Here is a 27201-nt window from a genome sequence, read left to right on the forward strand (position 1 = left end):
CTTTCCCTAGTGTCTGATATTTCGGGTTTGAGGTTTTTTCTGTTTTGTTTTTTCTAATATATGCTTTTAGAAAATTACATTTTCTAAATAAATAAAAATTTTAGCAGTGGGGGGAAGCTGGAAGGCAGATGGATCTGGAGAGGATGGTCCCTTAGCTGCAATCCAGGCCAGCCTGGGTAAATGAATCACCTGGAAGGGCTGTACAGCTTGCCCACTGACTCACCTCAGCTCCAGGGCTGGGAGATCAGCTGAGGTCTGTTAAGTCCTCTGATCTCTTTAATTAGGAAAGAAGGAATGATAAATGGGTATTGTTTTTTGTCTTGCTGAGGTATCCCTGGCCTCTGGAGGAAGTGGTGACAAGGCTGTGCTAGGAATATGATCAGGGAGGTGGAGAGTCCCTGAAGCTTTGCAGGCTCTGAAGATAAAGTACAAACAAGAGGAAGGGGATCCCAGAGCAACACCAACAATGTAATCAGTTGATAATGCATAAGTGTCTTATTTGTTCCAGCTTTTCCCCTTCTCCCCTGAGATAAATATCACTAGGAGTGTGGCCTCTCTCTGGATGTATGCTCTGTATGTAGATCATGAACCCCCTCCTGTGGTATGCAGTGCCTCACAAAGGTGCTAACACCTATGCAAAGTAGGTTTAAGATGCTGCCACATCAGGGGCTTTACACCCCTCTGGCACAGGGGTAGTGGAAATACATAATGCAAAGGCCTCTGAGAATTTTAATGTACTTTGGCATCTTCATAATTATAACAATTGACATGACTGTGTGCAGAAATGCCTCCTGGCTTGGAAACAAGGTCCTGCCACAGTGTCATCCTGAACAGGACACCAAAGCAGGGCTATGTCAGAGAGGTTTTGCAGGAAGCAAGCATGGTGTCTAAGGCTGATATTTAAAACCTTTTTTTAATTTGAAACTGGGGACCCCATGGGGCTGAAGTTCACTTTTCTGTGGCCTGGACCTGGCCTGGAGAAGAATCAAAGCTATGTTGAGTAGAAGAAATATGAAAACCGCAAAGTGAGCATAGCCCCAGGAGGTTAGAGGGGGATGAGTGGTGTGCTCAGGGCACTTAGGGAGGCAATTCATATAGACAACTGTGTTTGCTTTATCTACATTGTTTTGGGGATGGGTATTATTTGCAGCATGTAGTCTTTGGCTATTCAGGATGTCGATATTGGTACTGCTGCATAGAAACAAGGGTGAGACCTAGCTAAAGGCTGTTGCTAACTCACTGCCTTAACATGGTGGTTATTTGCCACTGTAACCTCAGGGTTGTGTAGAAGTCCTTCAGGAGGCTGGACTGGCACCTCAGTGCTACTGCAGCAGTTCAAGATGGGCAGTGTTAAGACAGGCCCGACACTATATCCCCCTAACTCCCACCTACTGTCTGAGTGGTGCCTCTTCTTCCACCCCAGAAACAACTCTTGGGAGGGAGAACAGCTGCTTTGTGCTGGGTGCTGACCCGTGGTGTAGCAGCAAGGTTTGGGTTTCTAACTTAGAAGCTGATTTCCTTCAAGGGTCATCCTAGATGTAAAACGGATGCAACTTGAATGTTGTCTCCATATTTTATTTTTCTGGATGTTTTTTGAGTTTTCCCATTTTCAGGAATGCATGGATTTAGTGTGTTTAGGAACTGGTGTCATTTCAAGCCTGACAGGAAAGGGGTAAAGAGCTGCCTCTCACCTGTGTTCCACCTTCAAAGATATGCAGACTTGTCTCCTGGTTCAAGATGAGATGGAGTGCATATGTACCCTTTAAATTTATATAAAAATAAACAATAATAAAACCTTTGTGTTTATATATAAACAAATATATTCTGTGTGTGTGCATATAAAAAAAATACACACATCCCCTTATTTTACCTTATAATTAATTCTATTACCTTATAATTAATAGTAAAAATAGTGGGAATGCATTAGTCTTTCAACATTGCTCTATGGCAGTGTAACCCAGGAAATGATGGGAACTGAAAGAAGAATTTCAGTCAGGGTGGACATCTCTTCTCTTGACTCCAGGACTACTCCAGCCTTCATATCTGTCCCTGCTCAACAGAAAAATCCCCTAAAGCAGAGCAGTTTCTCCCTGTAAATTTGTCAATGACAACCACTGCCCTGTGGGTGCCAGAACCCCTTGAAACCCTTTTTATTCTCCCCAGGTGTCACTCGGGTTCTCAGGCACAGTGCAGTGCAGTTTGTGAAGTCTGACAGAATCACAAGCCTCCAGGGTGCAAGAAGATTTTCCAGGCAGGGGGAGTACCTTCAGAGGTAGAAACTTTTTTAGTCCAAACTTAATGTCAAAATTCCCTCCCCCCCCTGCAAATTCTGGGATACTGCAAGTTCAGAGGTACCTGTAAGAGTGATTAATTAACTGTGGTGAAATTGTCACAGCAATATTTCCTCCCCTGGCTCCCAGGGCTTCTAGCTGTGGGCCACTGTAACTCATGGCCTGGTCTAAGGGCATGGGTCCTCAAAATTACATGTGAGGACTTCTCTATGAATCCTAGATTTCTGGCACCTCTGACCCTGAAGCCCCAGACAGGACTCTTGGGGTCTCCAGGCTTCCAGATTTTGCTTAGGAGTGAACTGGAGCTCCCAAGAATTTTTGTCCATACTGTAAAGCCTGGTGACTCTGGTCTGCCCACCTTACCCCTGATCAGTTTAAATCCAGGCTCTCCACTTTGGAGACCCATGCCTAAGAGATCTCCTATGCTGAGTTTCTGCAAGCGAATGGAAATGGATCTGGGCTTTACATTTCTGCTATCCAAGAGCTGCTGGAACCAAACCTCCTAGATCTGTGTCAGACCCCCAGGGCAGATCTCTTGATGAAATAGGAGTTTTCTAGGTCTGGTTTGAAGTTGCCTTGTTTTTTAAATCTCCACCCCAGGCACTGAAGGCTGGCTACCCATTGCAGCGCTGCCTCCCTCGCCAAAGCTCCGCATTGCTCTTGCTCTTCCTTGCCAGCAAGGAAGCTGCCTGGGACTAGGTAAAATATGTCATGAGTTTAGATATTTTTGTGAGCATAAGCTTAACAAACCTGCAGTTGCTAACATGTTTCATCAGAAGCTACAGATCAGCAGTGTTTTGCAATTTGAGTCAATGTGGCAAAGTTGATATTGAGTATCAGGAATTAGCTTGGCAGCTGCCAAGTATTTGTGGTATTACAGGATTCCCTTTCTCTCTGCTCCTAGCTAAACTAGGATTTATTGTCCTGAAGATCTTGGACATACAGGTTTTAATACACTCTCTTGGGATCCTGTGAGTAATGTTGGGTATGATCTCACAAGAAGACATTGCTGCCTTCGGGTAAGTGCAATGGAAAGCAATAGTAATAATCTCAGCTCCTGTAGCTTCTATTGCTTGAGAGTCAAAAGTACTTTAAATACCACAAATAATGAAACATTCTAACTCTTTGAAGCAGAGAAGATGCATCTCCACCTTTTTGATCAGGAGAATAAGGCAAAGGATGAGAAAGAAAAAATGGCATTTATACTTTTAAAAAATGCTTATTGGTTTTAGATGGTGATATGAAGGATAAGAACAAGACTTCATTTGTTGTGGTTTGTTCCCTCCATGCTTTTAAGATTTAAAACTAGACAATGAATGGTGTGAATACGAGTGAGCTAAGAGGTAACAAGGATGGACCAAAAATATGACAGTTCTTAAAGTGAGAAATGGTGCCATGAAGAACAAAAAGTGGATTGGAGATAAATGATGGATGGAGAAAGCTGAGAAGGGTGGTAGAGTAGGAAATACATTGTAGCTTGAGTGAAGTTGATGGGGAATATTGAAATTCTGGATTTTTTCTTTACTAAGCCATCTTATATTGTTTCAAAACTAAACTGATCTTAAAGCATAAGTAAGTCGGGGCTACTCTTTGTCCATAGCATTGATTTTTATTTACTGGTATTCACTCTTGTGACAATTGTCACATTCTGGTCATGCTATCTCTTATTCTTGCTACTAATGCTTCTTTTTCCTGCTGCAGATGTGAGCAGCAGGAAAATGAGATGTGATCCAAGGCAGCTGAACTGCACCCTCATGAAGTCAGTGGTGGAGCTGGGCTGGGAGGTGGCATGGCCTTGTACCTCCTTGTGTGCATTCACTGGCATGAGGAGGAGTGAACAGCTGAATGAGCTACTGGGAAAGGTGGCTGAAGCAGCTGGCATCAATGAATTTGAGAGGTTGGAGAAAACAACAGAGGGAAAAAATGCATGGAAATGGCATTCAGCTGAGCCAAATCTGGTCTGTTTGCTTGCACTGGATTGGGTCTTCCCATCCCTGTCCCTGAAGCATCAACACCTAGTGATGAGCTGTGGTCCAGACATGGCTTTGCCTGTGTATCTTTCCGTCACTGCAGCTCTGTAAATATGATCGAGTGCTGAGCTGAGGGAGAGGTCAGTGGCTGCTGGGCTAGGTTCCTCCAACCGGGAGAGCTTTCTGGACACTGTTGATTGAAGGTCTCACTAAGATGAATTGGCCCTGACCTGTCATACAATTGCAGGCACAGCATGGTCTGGTGCACAGCACTAATGTACTGTGAAAGCATATTGTATCCAGCTGCTCGAAGGCTGGTGCCTTACTGGTCATTGAACTCAGAGTGAGAAAGTTAGGGAAAGGGAAGAGTGTTGGGTCGGAAGAAGAAAGAGGGAAAGGAGAAGAAAAATGAGACTACCAAAAATTTTTCTGATTTGCAGTTATCAATTCTCCATTTATCCTGGCTTTAGTGTTTATTGTAAAGATCAAGTTTTTCTAAAGGGATAAGTGTTTTTTGGGATGGTTCTGGATAGGGTGTGTACAGCTCCAAATATCTTGAATGGCACCCTTTTAGGTGTCACACATTTGTCTTCCCTTGTTATTTCTCCTGGGCAGACTTAGTTTTATTTTTCAATAAGTAATGATAACAGGAACATGAAAGTCCTTTACCAAGGATCAGAGTGAGGAGAAGGGAGGGATCAACAGACAGGCAGTTACAAGGAAGGACACTCAAAACAAAGTTTTTTGGCATTGTCACTGGGTCCCTTGGTGACTAAACCTCATTTTCCAAAATGCTACATATCAGTGGAGAGCAAGAGGCCATGAAGCTCCTGAGGGATGCTGGGGGATTGTGAAACGTGGCCCATCCACATCTGCAGCACTGCAGCTTTGTCCTGGACCAGCTCACACGATGCATCTCTCTCCACCCCACTACCTCCACTTAGCACCTCTTTTGTCCTCATCACCTCGTGGTGCTTCAGGCATCAAGTCACCTTCTCTGCCATTTCTGCTGTCTGTAACACCTTCATGAGAGTCTGATCAGGCCTGGTGAACCCTGGCACTCTGCTTTAGGGCTGTTTAAGATTTGCTATAGCAGTACCATCATGTGCAGAGGCGGTGCATATTTTCTCCTAGCTTGTCCCTGCTGCATGGGTTCCAAAACTGAAATGTACACCCATGAAGATCTTTCTTAAGGGATAGGCAGCTCTATGTTTTAATACTGTATCCCATGTCATACATTATATATGAGAAGATAGGCAGCAAACAGGATGACTGTGTCCAAAGTGCAAGTTTAGTTTGGGGCTGTCTCCCTCTGACTCAGATGCCCTTTCTAGATTCTCAGCCTTGTAGAAGAAGGAATCACTCAATTTTGGCCTAAAAAAAGAATATTTTCTTTCCCACTTATGGTATGTTTTAAAAAACAGTTCTGAATTGGCTTTTACACTGTTTACATCTGGCATCCAAATAATTTAACACTGTCTCTTGATGTGAGACTTCGAGTAACCAATGGGGATGTCGGCACTAGTGTGGAATTTGGCAGCTGCCATCAAGAGCCAGTGCAGACTCTGTTTACCTGCTCTGTGTTTTTCCTTTAAGGAAATGATGCAGGGAATGAGCAGGTACTGAGTGAGGTGCATGAGAGAGTCTGGGAAATGGGAAAGTCCTTCCACTCTTGGAAATGAAAATTCGCCTTGTTTTTTAAATTTTGAAATTCAATGTATCAATGTGTCAATGCACAAAATGCAGAGTTGATTAAAGTTGAATGGAAAACCTCAAATTAATACATCAAATAATGAGAAATGCCATGGATGTGCTTTTCCAAACCATCCAAGTGAAGTTAAACGTCTGTTTCTCATGGTTATTAATGGATCGGAGGTATGTAAATCCCTAGCTTTTAGAAATTGCGGTCTTTAATATCCTCATGTTATTACTGTGCTGTTGATTCCTGCTTGGAAATGAAAACTGGAAGTGGAGAATTAAGAAAGGAAGGAAGGAATTGTCCAATGTCTTTTCAAAGGGTTTCAGTTCTATTTAAGAGGCAAACCTGGTGTTGCTCTGTGCAGCATTCTGCTGCCTGTTTAAACTGAGTCTTGCACTTCAGGAGGCAAAGCTGCTTTCAACCCTGCTGAAATCCTGTCGAGGGGCCTCACATGCAGCAGCATGTCCCTTGATTTGGGTGGTCTCCTCTGAGCCCAGATCCAGTTCTGAGGTGGGGCAGACAACAGTTGCACGTAGGAAATGGTTTATGCCTCGTAAGCTTTGAAAGCCCTTGTTTCAAGTGGAGCATACGCATGCATGGAGTGACAGCTGTGGCAACTGAACCCTCCAGGTGGTGAGGATATTTCAGTCTCTGGCAGGGAGGACCTGTCTCAACCCTCTAAACTTCTCTAAGCGGGATGCTGGGGGGAGGGTGAGATCCTGGCAGGGGAATAGTGGCTCTAGCCTGGCTCTGCAGGGCAGGCTTGCAGAGAGGGGTGGCTGTGCCAAGCCTCTCTGCTCTGGCATTTAGAAGTTGGCACTGGGCAATGCCAGACTGACCTGCTGTCTCTCTTAATGGCTTTTGTGTGTGTGACACTGAGTCCTGCAGCTCTGCACGTGTGTGCCAGTCTGGGTAAGCAGGTCAGATTTGCTCCTTTGCTCCCTCGCCCAGCCATTTCCTTCATTCTCCCTCGCTCATCCTGATGAGGATCCAAGGGGACTCAAATTATGAGGAGCAATAAACACAGCTGAACTTTTGCTGCAGCAGAGCGAAGTCTCAAGGGGCAATCAGATAACAACCTACAAACATTTTCACGGTGGAAACGGTGAGTTAAGACGTAGAAATGATTTAGGCTGAATGAAGGAGATATTATTAAAGTTACAGGATAGCTGAGCAAAGGGGAAATTTAGGCTGAGTTTAGGGAAATGTTTCAAAATGTGAGCCATCTCCTAGCAGTGGTAATCTTACTGTTTGAGTTGTTTCAGAGCAGGTAGTGTGCTAAAGCAGGTGCTGTAGACAGTAATCCTGAAGTGACTGGAGGAAGGGCAAGACTATTAAGCAGAGGATTTTAATTTTTGATTTCTATGAATCATTTGGTGTTGGTCTCAACAGAAGCTTGCAGGCTGTGGCCGTATCAGCTATCACCCGTGATACGTAAAATATGTGGGTGAGAGGAAGTGGGAAGGACACTGGGAACTTACCCTTGGGCAAGCTTACAATAATGAGACATAGTTCTTCATCTGTTGGGAATGATATGGGTCTAATTGATGATCAAAGCATTTTTTGTACTGCCTTAAGTGCAGGGAGAGAATTGCTCTTCTCTTTTGCATGGGGTAGAGACGTGGAAGCACTTTGTCACCTTATTCTTGGATTACACCTGTTCAATAGATGGAGGCAAACTAGCCTCTGATGTATCTGACACTGCCCAAGTCAGGAAGGAGTTTGTATGTAGTTTTATAAAGAAAGAAAAGCTTTGAAGAAAATAAACAGAGAATAGAAGTAAACACATGTGCTACTTTCCACTCAGTGTCTATGGAAAGAGAGCTAACAGTGAGGTAATGAGAGAGCTCCAAGGACTTTGAAGGCTTTGTCTGGGGGTGTGTGATGCCTTCCCCAAAAGAACAAGGCTGACTTGGGAGAAATAAGGGAAAATTGGAAACATTTTGTATGTTAGATAGAAATGGATCTGTGGGACATTACAGGTATGGACAAAGGTGCATACTGGAGAGGGAGTGATTGTGAAGAACAGAAAGAAGACCTGCCCAAAAGGCCTTGGAGAAATGTTTCTGCCACTGTCATAGGAGCATTTATAGCTGAGAATGATAATATAAGTGATGTTCAAGGCTAGTTAAAATAAACTAAACCATACCAGTTTTCATCTCAAACTACTGAAATGCCCTTGGGGGGCTGTTTACTGAGGGTCACCACAATAAACCCTTTTGGTCCAGGTGCTGGATTGTTGCATTCACCACTGTGTATGGCATTTTCCATTGTCTGTAGTCTCTGCCATCTTTCTGCTCTGAATGTATGGAGATTTTCCTGCAGCATCATTCATTCTGTTTATCAGCACCTGAAGTGTGCAGGCACTTTTCAAGACACATCTATCGTGCCCCAGATCCATCTTCCTTTTCTTTGTGTCTGTTGACAAAATTCCTGGAACAATAGGGCTGTGAGCCAGAAGAAGATTTATGGGCACTTATGTCACCTACGTGGTAAGCAGTAATACGGGAAACAGCAGCACAAGAGTTGTCAATGTACAAATAGCCTGGGCTGAAGGTATGGTAGGGCAATTGTTAAAACAGTGTTAGGAAAAGAGGAATGCTTCTTCAGAGGTATACAATATGCAGCATGTGTACACTGCAGAGTAACCATGAGATTGGGAGCAAGTCCTAAGCTGAAATTGGGTCGTCAAAAATCAGAGAGTTGGAGAAGCTTAGGTGTAAATTTTGGTGTGATTTATAGCTTTAAACCCCAGCTCTTAGGACTAGCAGTTGATGAGGTTCCAGTCTGTCCTCCCTCTTTTTTTTTTTTTTCCATGGGTCTTCTTAGCTCCTCCAGTTTGCCCATAAGGCAGGTAGTAGACAAAGGGATCAAAAAGTCACCAGTCATCTGTCATTGGTAAATACAGAAATAGTGTTCCTCTTTGATCTGGACATACTTGTATTTCCTTGTGTGACAGCCCAGTAGCCATCTAGTGCAATGCTGACTTCCCTACAGCTTCTTCTGGTGCACTTGTTCTCTGGTGGTATGTTGGATACCAGGCCCAAAGCACCTTCGAGGTTTGTAAAGTATTTCCCAGGTGAGATGGACTTCTTCCTACTTCCAACTAGATCCTGAAACAGAAGGATTGCTTTTGGATTCATTGTCTGATACTGTTCAAGCTGTTAGAGGAATGAAGGCAGTGTGAATTAAGATGCTGTCAAAGGTGAGCAAATACCAAAGGGTAGTGCTGATGTCTCACAGTGGGTCTGGCAGGACGTCTGTCTTTAGGTAGTAATGGGACTGAGGTGGTGATAGTGGTGAGGCCTGGAATTGGGCTGGTGATGAGAGTAAGGCTGGGAATTAGAATTGCAGCTGGTGCAGATACAAAATTTGCTGTTGAATTCAGATTCTGTGGCCTGAAGTCTAAGCAAAGCCCAAAAAACAGTGGGACAGGAACTTCCTTGTGGCTCTCCAATGAAGCATAGGAGGGGGAAGCTGGAGCTAGGCTTTTCATTCTCCCATATGGAGCCAATATTCCTGTGAAGTTCCCTTTGCTGGTGGTTTTGGGCATGGTTCAGCCTCCTGTCCCAAGCATTGTCTTCCTCTTAATTAGGAAAGCTGCCTTCAAGACAGCTTTTTGTCTGGAACTGCAGTATTACATGACTTCCTTTCCTCTTGCTGTCTTGAGCTTGGAGATTGGATTTAGGGGAGCCTGCAAACACCCTTCCAAGAGGGTATTGTGCAAGAGTACCTAGATGGCATGACTGCAGCAGGACCAGTGTCAGCACACAACAGAACTACCCCCAAAAACCTGTGACCAGCCTTTGTTCTGCCTCAGTTTCCTTCTCTGACCTGAAGATTGCCTGGCTTTGCTGTACACTGCCGGAGTAGTAGTCTGTTTACAGTTAGCCTGGTTGAATGCACAGTGACCTATTTGTGTACTTTCTGTATTTTGAAATATCATCCGGAAATATCTCTTAATGCTGAGCTGTATTTTGCCTGTGCAGCCTAATAATTTTCTATTAATACTTATCTTAGGTCTGATCCGCGTAAAAGTGCAGTGTCAAGTAAGGTTCTCATGATATTTTTAAGCAATCTAACCTTTGGTCCTGGCTAAATTCCAATTGGAATAATTACTGTCTGACTACCTACATTCCTCATGCATTTTCAATTGGAGAAGTTAGCTTTCACTTCCCATTTTGAAAGTGATTGTGTAACATTGCTCTGCAGTGAGTAGATGCTGCATTCCTCTACAGTGGTGGATATGTTTTATTGGTAAGTAAAATAAGATTATAGAGGTATAATGATTTTACTGGCATGTTTATACCTAAATATAGATATGTCTGTAAAACCACTTCATCTAATGGCCCTCCCATATATTATTTTCTAGGGAGTAAGAGACAATATAATAGTGTGCAGTTTTGTGTAAAGGATTTTACACACCAGTCTGGAGTTTGGGATTTACTAAATTGTTTTGGAGTGCCAAAATCACAGAAAATACTTCCAACACCGTGTTGCCCCACACCACCTCTAAGGGAAAATCCTGCTCATGTAAAATACTTGGTAATAAAATATACTTGCATGTTTTTATAATCATTCTTGACTGGTGAAATTATATTGTAAAATTATTAGAATTTCTTGAAACAACAAAGGGTAAATGCCCTGTTTTACAGCTGCAGCCTTGTCAGGTGCTTATGAATTTCTTTGTGTGTGAATTTCTCCATTCCCCTTTTTCACTGGAAACAAGAACACACTTAGAAAGAGGTCCATGTGCTGCCTCCAGTGCTTTCTTGATTGAGTACCTCGAATGTTTGCACTTGAACTCTGTAGGAATTATGGACAAAGCTTCTTGCTCTGTATGCAGAAACACATTTTCACAATAGTTCTGGGCTCCCCTTAGTCTGATAATAAGTCTGTGGTGGTTCACCCCACCTTGTCTCTACTAGCACACATTCAAAAGGGGCCTGCAGTGAGCCAGACCAGAGGAGGAACACGAGGTGAGGTTGGTGTTGGGATGTCTGTCCCTTTCTCTAACAGCCAGCACATGCATGTGAGCGGGTGTGTGAAGAGTGGCTACTGATGTGAACATGAGTGGAGCCCCAAGGAGGGAAGGGATTGTAACACCATGAGCACTCCTGTTTCAGTCTTTGAGCAGCTCACCCCTACGCTGCCTTGTGGGACCTGAATGGTGAAAACCACACTCAGCCCTGGGTTGGGTATGATTTGTTGATGTTCTCCTGCCTTATCACATCCCCAGCTGCCATCCTACGACGGGACCTGGTACCTGCTATTCCCTCTGAAGAACACTGCTGTCTGGCACACAGACTGCCCATGGAGCACCTGAAAGACATAGCAAGCATGACAGACACGTTATGTATGAGCGAGAGATGGAGAGGTGTCTTGGTTGGTACAACACAGGTTACCTATGCATTGCTCTGCCTGATCCAGAGAGGGCTTATGGCTGAGGATCCAAATTGGAGATTGCGGGTTGGCTACTGAGACCCAGACAACCTCCTCTTTGTATTACCTACTTCCTAGCCCTGGCTGCTCCCTGCATATCTGGCCAAAGCCTGAGGATCTGGCACTGTTCAGATAACTCAATCTTGTGTTGAATGGAAAAATCTGCCCGAGTGGGGCACAGACACCCAACAGATGGCACCTATGTGCTCTTCAGGATCTGGGCTCTCTTCTCCTGCTTGGATGTAGATGCTAGAGATTTACTGGCTTTGATGCAAATGAAGAGAAGGGAATGGGTTTCTTGTTGGCCATTTTTCCCACTGGGAGAAGCATGTGCTTGGGTGTGAAGGCTGACAGCTTCCATGACTACCTTTATAGCTCCTGCATGAATGCTATCCAAGCCCTGGGTTGAAAGGCCCTGTAAAGTATTCCTAGTGGGAAAGGGGCTGGGGAAAACCTACACTCTCCTCCCTGGGCATCACAACTAGCCATTGCCTAGCCAAGTGTAATATACTGTATGAGTCGATACAGAGGGACCACAGGAGACATATTTTAAGAGAACAAATATAGCATTTAAGTGAGTGAGCAAGAGAGTGAGAGACAGAGAGTGTAGAGAGTGCATTAAAGTTAATAAAGCATTGCAGAAATGGGGACTGCATTTCACTGTGAAGGAATCTAATTTAGGGACTCGTAATTGGAGGATAACAGTCATACTGGAATGAAGTTAACTGTTCATTTTGCCAAACTCTCAAAGTCTCTTGGTTCTCCTTGTGAGCATCTCTCAGAAAGTGAATCCTTCAGAGAGTTTAGAATCGATTGGTGCTTCACACCCGCAGTCCTTTCAGCTTCTTAAGTGGATTTGGTTTCTCCAGTGCATATTTATTATCTATTTTATTATCTGCTTATTTATGTGGTAATATCAATGCAGGATACATTCTCTCTGCTTAGAATGACAATGAGGGAGCAGGTGTTGAGCCTGTGTGTTCTCCTGGGCAGGGCAAGATGGGGCTTCTTGGGCCTTTTCCCTGTGGGTGGCTGGTGTCAGCAAGGGTTCTTTTGTGGACTTCCTGCTTCCACAAAGTTTTGCCAGCATTGTCCCTGTTGCTGTGACTTTCTGTTCATTTGATAGAGGCGTGTGTAGCAATGAACAGTATGGAAGGGTCCCATTCTTGGACACCCAGGACCAGAGGTGTAGCACAAAGAAGCTCAGGGCTGGTGTATTTATTTCAAATGTGCCTGTGCTGAAGAACATAATTATGGGCACGAGTAGCTGAGCAGAACCTGTTGTGTTGAGGGAAAGTCTTCTTTAGTTTGAAATGCCTGAAATCTCCTTGGGACATCAGTGTGGCCCTGGGTGGGCACACTGAGCAGTGCTACCTCCCACAGGGGTGGTGGGCAGATGGGCGGAACACTGCTCTCTTGTCTCTGATATTTACACTGCATAGGTGCTGTAAGAATTAGTTCATTAGTGTTTGTAGAGTGCCTTGAAGATGAAAAGTGCTGTGGAAATGTGGACTATTATTAAAGCGCAACTCAAGAAAGAGCGAGGAACAGTCCTGCAGGGACATGTCCCACTCAGGCACGGGCTAGAGAGATGACCTCATCAGGTTTTTCCATTTCTACTGATGTGATTACAAAATATAGTGGACATGCTCAGGGAGAAGATTGATGTAACATGCCTGGCTGTAGTAGCTGAGGGTGAACCATTGTAAGCTCTGTTGGCATTTCTACTTCCGTGCAAACATAGCTGTCAGATGGACTTGGAGGGTCCTGATCCGTTTTTGACCATGACTGCTGGGAAATTTTGTATTCCTGGCTTTTAAAAGAAAAAAAAGAATCTGGTATCGGTGGGAAGCATATGGCTGTGCTGCACACGGGAGCTGTGTGTGTCCTGGTGATGGTACGAAGGTTGTGCGCAATGGATACGCACATACGTGTACATCCGATGACCTTGCCCATTTGTCCTCACTTTGCTCTGGAGGGACTGTGCTGAGAAAGGAAAAGGGAGTCCTTATCTGCCTGGTCTCCTCAGTCTCCCTGCCTATACCTCCAGCACAAGTCCAAACTGATCACAAGCACCAGTCATTCCTTTGTGTTGAGGGTAAGCACTCAGACATGGGCTTGACATACGCAATTAATTTCACAAAGACAGCGGATCAGCTGTCAAAGAACCATTCTCTATCACTTTTGACTTGGGTCTCAGAGTGACATGGGACCTGAGAAATGACACGATCCCATCTTCTGCTGACAGCTGTTCTCTAAAGTGATTCCAGACTCTGAAGTAGGGGCTGGACTGGTCTGACCCCCCAACAACAATAGACCACCTGAATGTAGCCAAAGGGCTAGGCGTCAGACTAGAAGGATTGTTGGGAGGAGAGCTAGTGGCTGAGGAAGATCAATGCATCTTCCTTGAAGGCTGAGTGCATGATTGACTTGTCAATTAATCACTTTGTTTTGCTTTCCCCCTTTCCTTTCTCTCTTCCTCGCTCAGGGAGTGTAAGAGCTGAAGATGAGGCCCAGGGTGGAGTGCTACTCTCCAAGGTTTTGGCTGGTGCTGGCAGTCCTCGCAACAACAGGGAGCGGGGCCCATGCCCAGAAAAGCCACCCGAGCATTGGCATTGCAGTCATCTTGGTGGGGACCTCAGACGAAGTGGCCATCAAAGATGCCCACGAGAAAGATGACTTCCACCACCTCTCAGTGGTGCCTCGGGTGGAGCTGGTGGCCATGAATGAAACAGATCCCAAGAGCATCATCACCCGCATCTGTGACCTCATGTCAGACCGGAAGATTCAAGGGGTGGTATTCGCTGATGACACAGACCAGGAAGCCATTGCCCAGATCCTGGACTTCATCTCTGCCCAGACCCTCACTCCCATCCTGGGCATCCATGGAGGCTCCTCTATGATCATGGCAGATAAGGTAAATTTAAATGAGCTTCCTTCTATTGCAGACCTGTGGCTCCAAACTTAAAACAAAGAGAAGTATCTTATTCTGTGATCCTCAGGTGGTGTCTCATGGGGCCAAAGGCTTGGGGGATTAGACAGCTTCAGATTCAAAGACAGATTAAAAGAGCTATCTGTGTGTAGCACTACCGAGAAGAGCCTATTAATCATGTGGAATTACCTGCAACAGAGAAAAACTGAGGAGGAAAAGAAGCAAGTAGAAGAAACCTGCAAAAGAATCAGCCCTTTTCTTCTTCCTTAGGAAGGGTGAAGAGCCCCTGACAATTGTAATTTTTTTTAAGGTTTTATTTTTGCCTGTATTTTACCTTAGAAGAGCCAGGGATCATAGCCTTGGATTTTCCTGCATGTAGCTGGAGGACATTGTGGTATTTTCAGGGATGCTTAATGCAGCTCTTACATCTTAATTGGAATATAATTGAATCTTTAATAAAGCCATCCTCTCTATAAAGTGTTCATTAGCTCCTGAAGTTAAATAGGTGTTAGCTAAAGTGACTAACCAGTCTGAACCAGTCAAGCTAAATCTTTCTTTTTTCCACTGCACTACTTTATTCCTTCATATCACAGACATTTCATTGTTTTCCCAGGCCCTAGCCAGTCTTCTGAGGAAGTACTACACAAACAAGCCATCCTGCTACTGCTTTTGAACAGGGCAAGATGCAGAGAGGGAGTAGCATCTTTCCACCTTCAGGAACAGGATGTGCAGCAATTCACACCTGAGTGTGCATTTGGCCAGACCGTGTGGCTAACAGTGGCCTCGGGGCTACTGTTGGCCAGTGGGAACATGTGAGAGGAGCTGGCTGTCCCTTGCCTTGCAGGCTTGGGCCAAGGCTTTTATTGAGACCATTGACCATTCTTTGTGCATCCCAAAGAAGTAAACAGGGACACAAGCTGACAGCCTTTTTCTTTTACAGATGGCTCTGAAGTGAATCTGAGACATTTAACTAGGCAGAATTAGGGCTAACTGAATGAAGGGTGAGAATTGACCTGGTCACTATAGCAGCTTTTCCTCAGAAAGAGATCTAGTGAGATGAGAAATCCAGGCACATTCTGTTTTATTTACCTTGCAAGTAAATAATCCAGTGCAGGGTATTGAAGGTGCTAACAAATTATTTTCTGATTCTTTGACTAACTGCTCAGTTGCCAAATAACACACAGTTAGTATGCAAAGTTATTTTCTTGTGTCGGCCTTTAAACTGAAATAGTCACTGAATAATCATGGGCCTTTTTTCTCTCACTCCTTGAACAGTTGCGCATGTGCTGAAGTCACCCATTCCACTCACAGTGAAGCTTTTCTGCCTTGGAGGCCAGGCAGGCAGCAATGCAGCATCTTGATGATCTCCTGCCTGCTGTGTTGCATGTTTATCTATGTCTGTGCAAAAGAGAGTTGGAAGCAGTGCTCAAGTGCTGCATTTCACACTTGGGGTGACATTTTACATCTTTTGACAAGTGTAAGAGTTACTGACACAAGACCTCCTGAACACTGGGAAAAGGTCCTTGTGACTTTGAACATGGCAGGCCAAATTCTGATTTCAGATTCCCGCAGTGTAAATCCAGCATAACCCCGTTGCTTTTGGCAGGATTAGATCAGATTTACGCTGCTGTAATTCAAAGAGAAGTTTGGCCTATTGAACTTTGAAAAGGTTTTTCTTTCTACCTGTCCCTAGTCTCTCCTTGGGAAGGCAGCATCTCCTGCCACTGCCCTGTGTACCCCACCGGCTTTCTTCTAAAGAGCGTTCTGGCAGGCAGGCAGCCCACAGGGAGCTGAAAGGTGAAAGCCTTATGAATGGAGACTTCTGTTTTACCAAACTCTTTTTTTTTTTTTGGTTTTGCAGACAGGAGGTTTGCAGGTTATGTACAAAGATCTGCAGTTTTAGGAAAGGCCAAGGTTTCTTTGAAACATAATTTGAAAAGGCTGACCTTTACAACTTCTGATCCACAGGTGTGTAATCTTTAATGGATAATATTTATTTGATGAATTGAATTAAAATATGGTAGAGAGTAAATACACTGAAATTCTACTAAAAATACTGAAGTCAGCCTGGTAAGTCCTTAAACAATTTATTTCCCACAGAAGGCCTTGACAGAGGCTTTGCTTTTAGTGACTCTTAGTCATATTCTTTGCAGATGAGTTGTGTGGCTGAGGTTTGATCCTGCAAGCATGGCTTGCTTCTTTCAGCATCCCCTCAACGCCCACAGCAGTCAGCTGTGATTGAACTTGCTCAGCATTTCACAGGTTCAGATCTGCACTTACAGCTTCGTTATGCTCCCCGTGTATTTGTGATCAGTAGCGCCAATGCAAACTTAAGGAATGCTAGAAACCACTAATGCCTTGGTGTGACAGATAAGTCCCTCTTCACTGGAATTTAATGCACAAAATCTCCCCAGTCAAACCACCTTTCCTGAAGTAGCATGTGAAATTCTGTTTCACCTTCAGCGAGGGTTTAATAAGTGTTCTGTTAGGAAATGTGGGTCATGTGTAAAAAGGGCTTTGTAATGTACTATGCAACTGGTAAATTGAGACACAAAAGGGCAGGCAGAAAGAAAAAAAAATAGGATTTCAAGCCCGAATTTTCTTTTGTCCTGTATATAAAGACAGAAATATTGTATAATATGCACTATAAGCTGGCTTTATCTCAGTTAATATTCATCTAGAAGTTTTCTACCCACCAGCTGGAGATCTAGGCATCAGTGGTAAAGGAGGCACCACCTGAGGACATTTCACCCCACTCAATTCAGGGTGCAGTGAAATGCTCATGGGACAGTCCTGTGTCTCCTCACTGATTACTGAAGAAGGTTGTACCTCAACTTGTTCATGATGTCTCCAGTTAAATGCCATGAATCCCGCCCTAGGGTTGACATAACAGGTGGAGGTATGTTGCTGAAAGTGGAACATCTCTTTTTCCTGATTGTTTTGTTCAAACTCACATTCTTAAATATTGCATTTGATTAGATTTTGTAAATAATGTTTACATATTTTTGTTTTCCCTGTGTTTTGCCTTTTTCCTCTGAAAAATAAGTATACAGGAATTTACATGTTTTTGCTGTTTTTACTCCTTGGTGCTTGTGTCTCTAATTCCACTGCTTACCTGTTACAGAGTGTTACATTTAATTTCTGCCTAATCTGGCATAAGAAGAAAGTGACCAGATGATCTGTGCACACTGTGGTCTGGGTTTAGTTCCAGGAGAACGGTGAAGCAGAGACACGTGATGTGCCTCACTTGAGCTCTGGAGAGGCCACTTTGCCGAGTGAGAGTTCTGTCATAGCCAGTTCAGTCCCTTGAGTTTGATAAGCATGCCAGCAGTGACACCAGATGGAGTGAAATGCAGCAGTCCTTTTGTTGGGGCTGGGTGGCCTGGGAGTGATGGCTGAGGGGGTCTGACAGACCCCATGTTTGTTCTGCTCAGATGAGCAAGGCCGTAGCTCTGGGACAGGGTAGAAGAGTGCTCACACTGTTTCAGCCCTGTCAGAAAGCACCTTATTTTGCTGCTGATTCCTTGAAAAGGACGAGGGCAATAGCATCATATCACCAGGGTCTGTGATGAGAAAGGGAATAGCATTGATTACTGGTGTTCTGTGTTTAATCCAAAATAGATGAGATGGAGAGGAGAGAAATGTGCACCACCAACAGTGTTAGGTTTCTGTGGTCCAAAAACTTTGATGTGGAAGCTTGCTGGTCTCTTCAGTTTGCCTGATGTTGCTGCAATGATCTGACTTTGAACGGCTTTGTGTTTCGTGATTTTAAGCATTAGTTTGTATTGTCTAGAGGACTGCAATGCACTTTTGACCAGAGAGCATATCTGCTGGCCTTCCAGCACTTAAAATAATTTCTTGTTTCTCCCCAATTGTTTTGAAAGCAGAAATTAAATTGTATGAGGATGCCCTGTGTTAGGAGACTGATGGTGAAAGTAAACCTTCAAGACTGCAAACCAAGCTTCAGTTCAGATAACCACACAAACCAGTACCTTGGGTTGCAGACCTGCAACTGGAAATCTGGACTAGGTTTTTCTTCATTTCTTTTCAATATTACCTAAAATGAATTCTTCCCAGACCTAAAATCAGTTCTTCAGAGGTAGAAGGTAAAGGAACAGTCACAAAAAAAAAAGGAAATAACATTTACAAATGTACATTCAGAGGTATGTCAAGAGAAGGGTGAATTGTTATTCTGATTTACAAAACTTACTGTGTTGGAACAGATTTAGTTTCTTGCCTAAAAAATGACCATACCATTTGGCTGACTGGTCCATTGTGTAATGACAGACTATTTATTTGTTTTAAAATAACAGAAGAAATCAACTTGGTGATAATGAATGCAGAAAAGGTAAGAGCAGAAAATGCCTTGGGTTCTCTTACAGTACAGCTGGTGGCCATCACTTTTGCTGGAACTGTTCCTCATTACTTCTTCACAGTCACGTTATTTTGCCAAAGCTTCTTGTCCTGGGCAGCTTTATAGTAACACAATGGTGCACAGGCAGAAGAGGAAAAAAGTATTGGAAGAAGAGGATGGTTATGTTTTCCCAGGTGAAAATCAGTCTTCTGTGTCTCTGTATCCCTTGCTATTTTCTCCAGGGCTTGCCCACACAGGGATACATGCAGTATGCTGATGGAAATGAAACGGTAGGGAAGAGTGATCTTTCACTGGGCCGTGCCAGTAATACAATTTGTATAAAAGCTGCATAAAACTAACCTGAAATTTAAAATTTGTGATCTGTTCTAGGCCAGATTCTCCCTCCTTTTTTTTCATACAGCGTGGAGCTGGCTTTTCTCTGACTCTCTCCACTGCCTTGTTGTTTTTTTCCGTTTATTCTAAAGCCGTAATATTTTCCTCTGCCTTTTTATCCCCACTTCATAAATCCCTTTATTTTTGTTTTCTGTAAAACTTCCAAGACACATTGTCTCTCTCTTTCAATGCCAAAGGTTGCTGTGATCACTCCATGTTTGGGCCATGCTGCTGCAGCAGTCATTTCTTTGGTCTTTGGGTGAGGAGCAAGTCCGAAGTTGGACAGTGAGGGTAAAGCACCAGGGAAGGAGAGTAGCTGTTGGCCAGAGTGCAGCAAAGTGATGCTGCAGGTACAGGGAAGCCAAAACGAGTTGGATAAGCTGAGCACCTAGATAAGCACTGAAACCAGGACAAAGTCAAAGACACTGGGACAGTGCTGCTAAAAGCAGAACATCTGTAATTAAAAGGAAAGCACTTTCACACTCAGGTTTTCAAAGGTTAAGTAATAGGGATGCATGGGGAATGAAAACCTCATTTTTTGGGTGCAAATTTGTTTCATTTCCATTACGGATGACATCTGAAATTTTTCAAGCCCTTGTGTGAAGGAAATTCAGTGGGGAAAAAAAAAAGGAAAAGAAAAAAAGATAAAGTTCCCTTTGAATGGATTATATGAATTGAAGTAAAATAAATTCCAAACAAGATGCTGCTTAGAAGGGGGAAAAAGGCACATTTTGGTCTGCAGACATTGAAAGATTTCTATCCCTTTTTTCCCTCCAAACAAATTTATATGCAGTTCATGTAATTTCACAAAGTGTTTTCATTTCTCTGAAACTGCATTTGATGATAGTAATAGTTTAAATGTTTCTTAAACTAATCTAATGATTAGCAAAGATGAGTTTGATTTAAAAAAATAAAAAAGAAATCAGCAGTTTCCCTTCAAGCTCTTAATAATTTTATTACGGATGTGATTAATATACTTCTTTTGCTTTTGGTACTCTGTTTCCTTCTGCTGCCAAAATAATGCTCCCTGTAGCTCACAAATAATGAACCAAATATCATGTGTCCTCAAATTACGAGTCTGCTGCAAAGGCTGGGGAAGGAGAATAAAAGGTAAGTCACAGAGACATAGGCAATAAAAGCCAGTATTGTATGCCAGTGTTGTTTTTCCCTTGTATACACATGTAATAAGAAGCCAGGTGGGTCTGTAATTTATGTTTACATCTGTGTCTAATTAACCCATACAAAATAACATTTTCTTTTATTCATGTAAAGAAAAGGAATATAGGCAGCATATTTTTGTGAAGTTTAACACCTGAGAATTTCCCTAGCACTATTTTTTTACTTTACAAATAAATTACAGCACTTAAGAACCCTCAGATATTAGGAAACCACGACATGAACTTTTAGAGCTTTAACCTCTCCCCAGGGCCATGAAATCCTTCAATGTGAACTCACATTTTTTAAACAAGAGCTCAAGTACTCTCATTAGTACTATTTCAATGAAAATATGACTTTTCAAAAAAATGTATAATTTCTTTTATTAAATATCCATTAAAATTGTGTTGGGGTGTTTTGTTTTGTTTTTTTTTTAAATTTTTAAAGCTTTCCTCTACTTCATCTCCAATTTTCTTGGGAGGAACTCCATTTCAAGTATTTTTTCTGGGGTATTGTTTTCAAGAGTCACAGGAAAAAAATGTGGAGTTGATTCCTTTTTTTTTTTTTTATCTCTTAAAAGCAACAAGAAAGCTTCTTTAAAAAAACAAAGAAAATAAAATTCTTATGGAAGTGTAAATTTCCATGAAATATCCCTGTCACTTTTTCCCTCCTAATAATTTATACTGGATGCACTTTGTATTTGCCCTGAGCCTTGGACACCTGATGCTTGAAGGTGTTTACCTGAGTTTGACTGTCACAGAATTGGGAAGGAGAAAACCTGGTACCCTGGTGAGACTCATGCCCTGCTAAGGTGCCCTGGGACGCTTCTGGGCAGAAGCAGTGCTGAGGGAGAGGATGGCCACACAGAGGTGTGGGTGCCTTCCTTTAGCAGAAGTTGTCTCAGGCAACAAATGTAAAGCAAAAGTGAAGTCTGATTCCTTTGCATCAGCCTTCTGCAGCTATTTATAAGCTGTTTTTTTTCGGGTCATAGGATTTTTCCTTCAGGAGTACAGAGTGTTAGTTTTCTTCTGTTGTTATAGTGATGTTTTCTTTTGAGGGACAGAAGACCTTTCCTTCCCTAGCTCTGCACGCAACTTCTGCAACCCACGTGAGGTAAAGAGAAGGTGAATTAACCTTGTCATTACTCTTGCTTAAATGCGATGTTGCCACTGTCTACCTGAAATAGAACTGTTGAAGTGTCTGTGAGGAAAATGTTGATTTCCACCCAGCTTGGACCTGGGCATCTGTGAAAAAGCTCTTTCTTGATAGATTTCTAACCTTGATTTTCACACTAATGATATTTAGGTAGATCTCTAAATCTGTAAGCACTTACCTAAAGAAAATCTGGAAGCTTGATGAGCTCTGACCAATAGTTATTTATAATCTTTATCTCAACCCCTTTCTTCAAAACAAAAAAAGCCAACAAAAAGGTCTTAAATCAATTTGTGCCATCCCCAGCCGGACAAGGAGATTAGTTTCTTCAATCTGGACAGGCAGTCCTTTATTACAACCCCAAGCAGTAACTTGTCTCACAAAATCTAAATTAATTACACTCAAATTTGTCCCTACCCTAAACTGGCCTCAAAATGAAATTGAAAACACGGACTGTGAAATTGCCCAATGCTGCTGCTTTAGATCTGCATGTCATTCCCCAGTAACTGCAGGACAGAGAGAAACGATTCTTTCCAGGGAATCTCTTATTCTCTTTGCCTTTTATTTGCCTCATTAGCCAAATTTGGAGGGGATGGGTTATGAAGAAAGCTAAGGGAATTACATATACACAGGCTGGGAAGAAACAGGGTACAGAAGAAGACACAGTTGTAGTCTGTGACTCTGTTAATGGTCTGGAGCAGTTGATATATGAAGAAAGAGCGAAACAGCTGTATGTGCGTAGTGTAGATTGGCTGAACAATGAGTCAGGATGCGATTTATATACTCAATGAATAAAGGTAGACTAGAGAAAAAAAATGCTTAGTGTAGCTGCCAGAAACAGAAGTAAGAATGACAGGATAAAGTTAGGGAAATACATTAAATGATGTATTATGATACATTAAATGATAATAATAAATGATATATATGTGTATCAAGGAAAAGGCTCAGACACTGAGTTTTATTAGGAAGTACTCTAGACTTCTTAGGGAAGAAATGGAAACCATGTTTCTTCTGCTGTATTCAAACAGGACTGAACTGGGTGCTGGAGAACATGTTATATAGATGAAACAGAGGAGAAAGAGGATAAAGAAATTGAAAGACACATAGGAAAACTTCTCCTGAACCTAGGATCATGGGGAGAAAATTAAGGAAAAAAAAAGAGTAAGTTCTGAGAGTGACAAAAAAAATACCTTAAAGGCTCTGTCCAAGTGATTTTTCTCTGTGCTTGGCAATAGCTTTTAGCTGTGTATCTGTGAAGTTCCCGATAATAACAAAAAATGCAGGTTTCAGAGGAAGGGGGAAGACAGGAGTGAAGGATGTGGAGAGTCTGAGGGTGAGCAGGCAAAAAAGTAAAGGAGGCAGGTATGTGCAGTGAGGAGAGTTGATCTAAAAAGTGCCAACAGAATCCAGCAGTTCTAATAGACCCACGTCCTCACTGCAGCTCTGCTATAAAACATGACTTTAAGACACTTGCTTAACTGCTGTCTACAGCAATTTGCCCTTTACAAGAAGACCATAACAATGTTTTTGTAAAGTTTGAGCTCTACAAAAGGCAAAAACCTAATTACTAGGAAACAATTAATGGATTTTTCTGACTGAAGTAAATACAATGCTTGAGATGAAAATCTGGACTCCAGGAGGAGAAGCTTTAACCCCCATTAGAGGTGGTGGCTGAATAGCTGCATCATGCTGGAGAACTCATTTTATGCAGGGCTGATAGTACCATCTATTGTAAGCTTGGCCAGCGTTCCCATTATAAAATCCTCATGGGGGTTTCCTGTAATTTTGCCAGACTGTGACTGTTTGAGCAAAATTTCCTATGCCAGGTGTATGCCTCAAGCTGATTGATTTATTTTGCTATTTATTTAGAAAATAAAACATCTCTCTCTGAAAATGTGGCATGGGATGATATGTGATTTATCTATGTTGCAAGTGCTGTCACATTTTCCTCCAAAGGTTCTGCCTGACCACCACATGTTCTCAGAGCAAGGACATGGGGCTGGAGCAGGGGTGTCTTGCGGGGAAGGACGCGTAACCAGAGATGTGCTTTTGCTACCACTGCATAGGCTGCCCCAAGTTTGGCCTTCCTTGTTGTAAGCGTAAGAAACTGCAGATGTACCTAGAGTCTTTTTAGATGTTTGCCATGTCTCTTGGAAAGAACTTGTCCTTGCAAACTGTGCTTCAAAACCGCACCTGGCTCTGGGGGCTGCACAGGCTATGCTGGAGCTGGAGTTCTCCTGTGGGATCCTGGTGGGATCCAGCCAGGAGAAATGTGCTGTGCAGCAGGGAATCTGGGCTGAGATGTGGGTGGAGTGGGGGGGCATGCAGGGTATTCTGAGGAGCCAGAGCAGAGGATGAGCATATGGAAGAGATCCTGATACAAGGAGATGGGCAGGGGGACTGGATAAAGGTGGGAAGCAGGAGCTGGTGGATGGGAAAATGGAGAGAGCGAAAGAGATATACCTGACCAGGTTATGCTTCCTTGCTGGCCACAGGAGCAAGAGCCAGGGAGCACAGGGGGTGGCAAAACTGCTGAGCAAATGGGATGAGGAGTGTGAAATGAAAGCGGAAAACCTGTCAGGTGGAAACTGCATAGTAGAGAAGACCAGATCTGGGCCAGGGCAGGGCACAGGACAGTGGGATTGGGCAGCAATGCTTCCCCTGAGTGTGCTGCTTCCCTCCAGCTGGGCAGAAATATTCCTTTCCCATTCTGCCCTGAGCCACAAAGGAAGTCAGAAATAATTGTGGGGTGACTGGGACTCTGGCATCAGTGCTTCCCACTGGGGGAAGGCCAGCGGGTCTTCCAAAGTGTGCCTGGGGCTGGCTCAGCTGTGCACTCCTTCAGCCAGCACGCCCCGTTCCAGTGCCCCAGGCCTCATGGGCAGAGGGAAAAGCTCCTGTGAGGACGGGGAAAGGCCCTCACAGCCTCCACCAGCTGCCTGGCTTGGGGCCAGCATGGTCACTGTCAGGCCTCTGCGCTGGAGGGGATCAGCTCCATGATGGAGCTGCCAGCTCCTCCATGTGCGAGCACCTGCAGCACAGTGCTTTGTCCTTGCTCCTGCTTCGGCTCAGCCGCTTTCTGCAGAGGCAGAGCTCTGTCCTTGCCCCCACAGTACTGAGGTGTGCGGTGAAGAGCCAATGGCCCTGCCATGGGGCTGGGCTGAGCATACACCAAGTCACCAGCCCTGCTGGGTGTCAAATCCTGCTCCGTACCTGCCCCCATTCCTATCTTCTCCCTTCTCCTGCTTCCCTTCCTCTCACCTTCTCCTGTCTGTCACTCTACCCATTTCTTAATTCTTGTTTGCACTGTGCTTTGAAAATGAAGAGTGCTGTATAAATGTTAAGTGTTATTATTATTATTTCTCCTTTCTAATTGGCATCCCTCACTCTCTCTTCTCTTGCTATTGTGGCTTCCAGAGAGAACGTGTGGGCTTACATTATTTATAGCTGTGTGAGAGTAATTACAGAAATGATTTAATTACTCAGTTAATACTGTTCTCTACATCACCAGCTTGACAAGCTAGTGATCCTCTCACCACAGCCAAACATGCAGACTAGCATCCATGTCATAGATGAGGGGGTAAGGGGAGGCAAAGCCTGGGGAATGATTTGTTACAGCCCTGCAAGTTGCTGGTTACTTCCCCTGGGCTAAGGGATGAGGCTGCTGATTTCTCAGGGGCTTGGCCAGGGGCAGTGTGTGGTGTCACCTCAGCAGGGGCAGAGCTGCCCCCAAGGAAGTGGTGTGCAGAGATGGTTCATGGCTCTCAGATGACAGGGGCTACCTCCAACACAAACCTGCTCAAGCTGAAGATTCAATGTTTGGTGTGCTGCATTAACCAGCTCTTCACATTTATCTAAGGTCAGAGATCTGGCACGGTTTTGTTTTCTCAACTTCTATTTAAGCCTGCCAGATCAGAAGGCAGGGTTCCCGCACCCTGCAAGGGGTCAGAGTGTGAGGTAAAATCACCATTGCCAGAAATGTTCTTTTCTTGCAAGTGGCCATGTGTAGATCTGACCCTCTTTAACTAAATAAGCTTTCCCTCTGAAGGGGGTGGCTTCTTCTTGCTGAGACTCATGCCATTGGAAATGAAGTGTTTCCATCACTTCCAGTTCACAAAGACTTGTGAAGAGCGGGGAATGGAATGTCCTGTTTCTGGTGCAGTATGGAAGGAGTTTGAGCGAGGAGAGTACGTGCTTTCCTTCAGGGCATGCACTGAGCAGATGGTTACCAATACCTTTTAGTTATCTATCAGAGACAGTAGAAAAAAGCCACACAAACCACCTCGTGAGCTCAGGAGAAACGTAATGAAAAAGATTCTTTTCTGACAGCACTGTAGATAAAAATAAGGGGTCAGTGAATTCTTAAAGGAGACGGTTGCTTGGGAAGTGGAGAGAGAGGGTCTTGTTGGATAATGGGGTATTTGTCAGATAACAGTGTATAGGGAGAGCATCTCAGAAGTGTCTGCTTTCCATGTCTCCAAATTGCCTGTATGCCTCCATTTGGGCTCCTTCATGGCCCGGGCAGTGGGCCAGGTTCAGACTGTTCCTCGACATGGCAGGGCTGGGTGGGCGGCAGGAGGGCTGGGAACAGGTGGCATCAAGGCTGGTGGAGTGGAGCGCCTTTTCCACGCAGCACTGCCTGCCAAGCTGCAAGGCACAGGACACCTGGTATCTGAATGGGCTCTGCCCACCTCCCAGGAAGCGATGGCAACCAAAGAAGTAGGCTAGAGTGTTTTAAGTGGGAACAGTGAATATAGGTCCTTTTTTTTTCAACATCCAACATGAGACAGGTTAAGGCAGCCTACATTTGAGAAAATGCTGGGCATCTCAATTTTCTGGAAGTTCAGCCTTTCATGTTGTATCTCCGAATGGACATTCAGAGTCCCTCCCTCATGGCTTTTGCAAATGCACCCTAGAGGCTTTTATTTATTTTTTTCCCTTATCTGACACACTCAAAAGTGACTTTTATGACCTAATATTGGAACAGGCTTATTGAGAAGACAGCGAGTGGAAGGGCAATGGAACAAGTAATTTTTTCAGCTCCCAAATGAATGAATCCTGTTTTCACTGGATTCACATCTCACGGTTAATTGACTCTTTAACTGAATTATATACTAATGTGAGCTCAGTCCATAGAAGACACCAGAGAATCCACAGAGGTGAGAACTTGAGCTGGGTGAAGATATTTCAGAGGAGCTGGACTCATCCTTCCCCCAATGGTGAAGGCCAGGAGCATTAAAAGGGTCTCGTTTTTTCACCCACTGCCCTGTATCAATTAGATGTCCGGTCCAAAAAAGTGTGTGCACCCACAGCAGCTTCAGTTTTTCAGGACCTGTCTACACCTCCTCCCTACAAAAATACCATTCTCCTCAGATCTCTTAATATTTTTCTCCCAGTTTCCACTGTGCCTTTTATAGTCACTGGCTGGCACAGTATATGAGAGAGCTGTACTGTGGTGCCCCGAGGCTTCTGTGTATAGGGGCTGTCCACCACAGGCATGCTGCCAGGTCAGGATGAAGTCTATTTGATTGCCTAGTGAGCCTTGGACTGTGAGTGGGTGAATCATGCACACTGCTGTGGGGTCAGATAAAGGCTTTGGGACTGCATGCAGTTGCAGGCTGTATTTTGTACAGCACTGTAAGAAACTAATTCTCCTTGAGTCCTCTGCTCCTTTGTCAAATCAGGTGGAAATTGGCCAGCAGGTTCAAGAGGCACTGGGAAGCCTGACTCACCTATGCACAAACACACACACCCCCAGGTTTGCAAGAGTCTTGTTTCCTAAAGGAAACCAGCTAAAAACCCACAAAGAAGGT

At 43.8% G+C, this 27201-nt stretch overlaps 1 protein-coding gene across 6 annotated transcripts in view; it reads left to right on the top strand.

The window, feature by feature from the left end:
* GRIN2B (glutamate ionotropic receptor NMDA type subunit 2B) overlaps positions 1-27201 on the top strand; it is a 222741-nt gene that overhangs the window by 37558 nt on the left and 157982 nt on the right. For all 6 annotated transcript variants that reach the window (XM_017737898.1, XM_017737897.1, XM_017737900.1 and 3 more), the window contains one exon: positions 13891-14319. In XM_017737898.1, the coding sequence (XP_017593387.1) occupies positions 13909-14319 (411 nt within the window). In that variant the 5' untranslated portion in view covers positions 13891-13908. The remainder of the gene's footprint in view (positions 1-13890; positions 14320-27201) is intronic.

The sequence above is a fragment of the Corvus brachyrhynchos genome, unplaced genomic scaffold, assembly GCF_000691975.1.
Source record: "Corvus brachyrhynchos isolate BGI_N302 unplaced genomic scaffold, ASM69197v1 scaffold56, whole genome shotgun sequence".
Lineage (NCBI taxonomy): Eukaryota > Metazoa > Chordata > Aves > Passeriformes > Corvidae > Corvus > Corvus brachyrhynchos.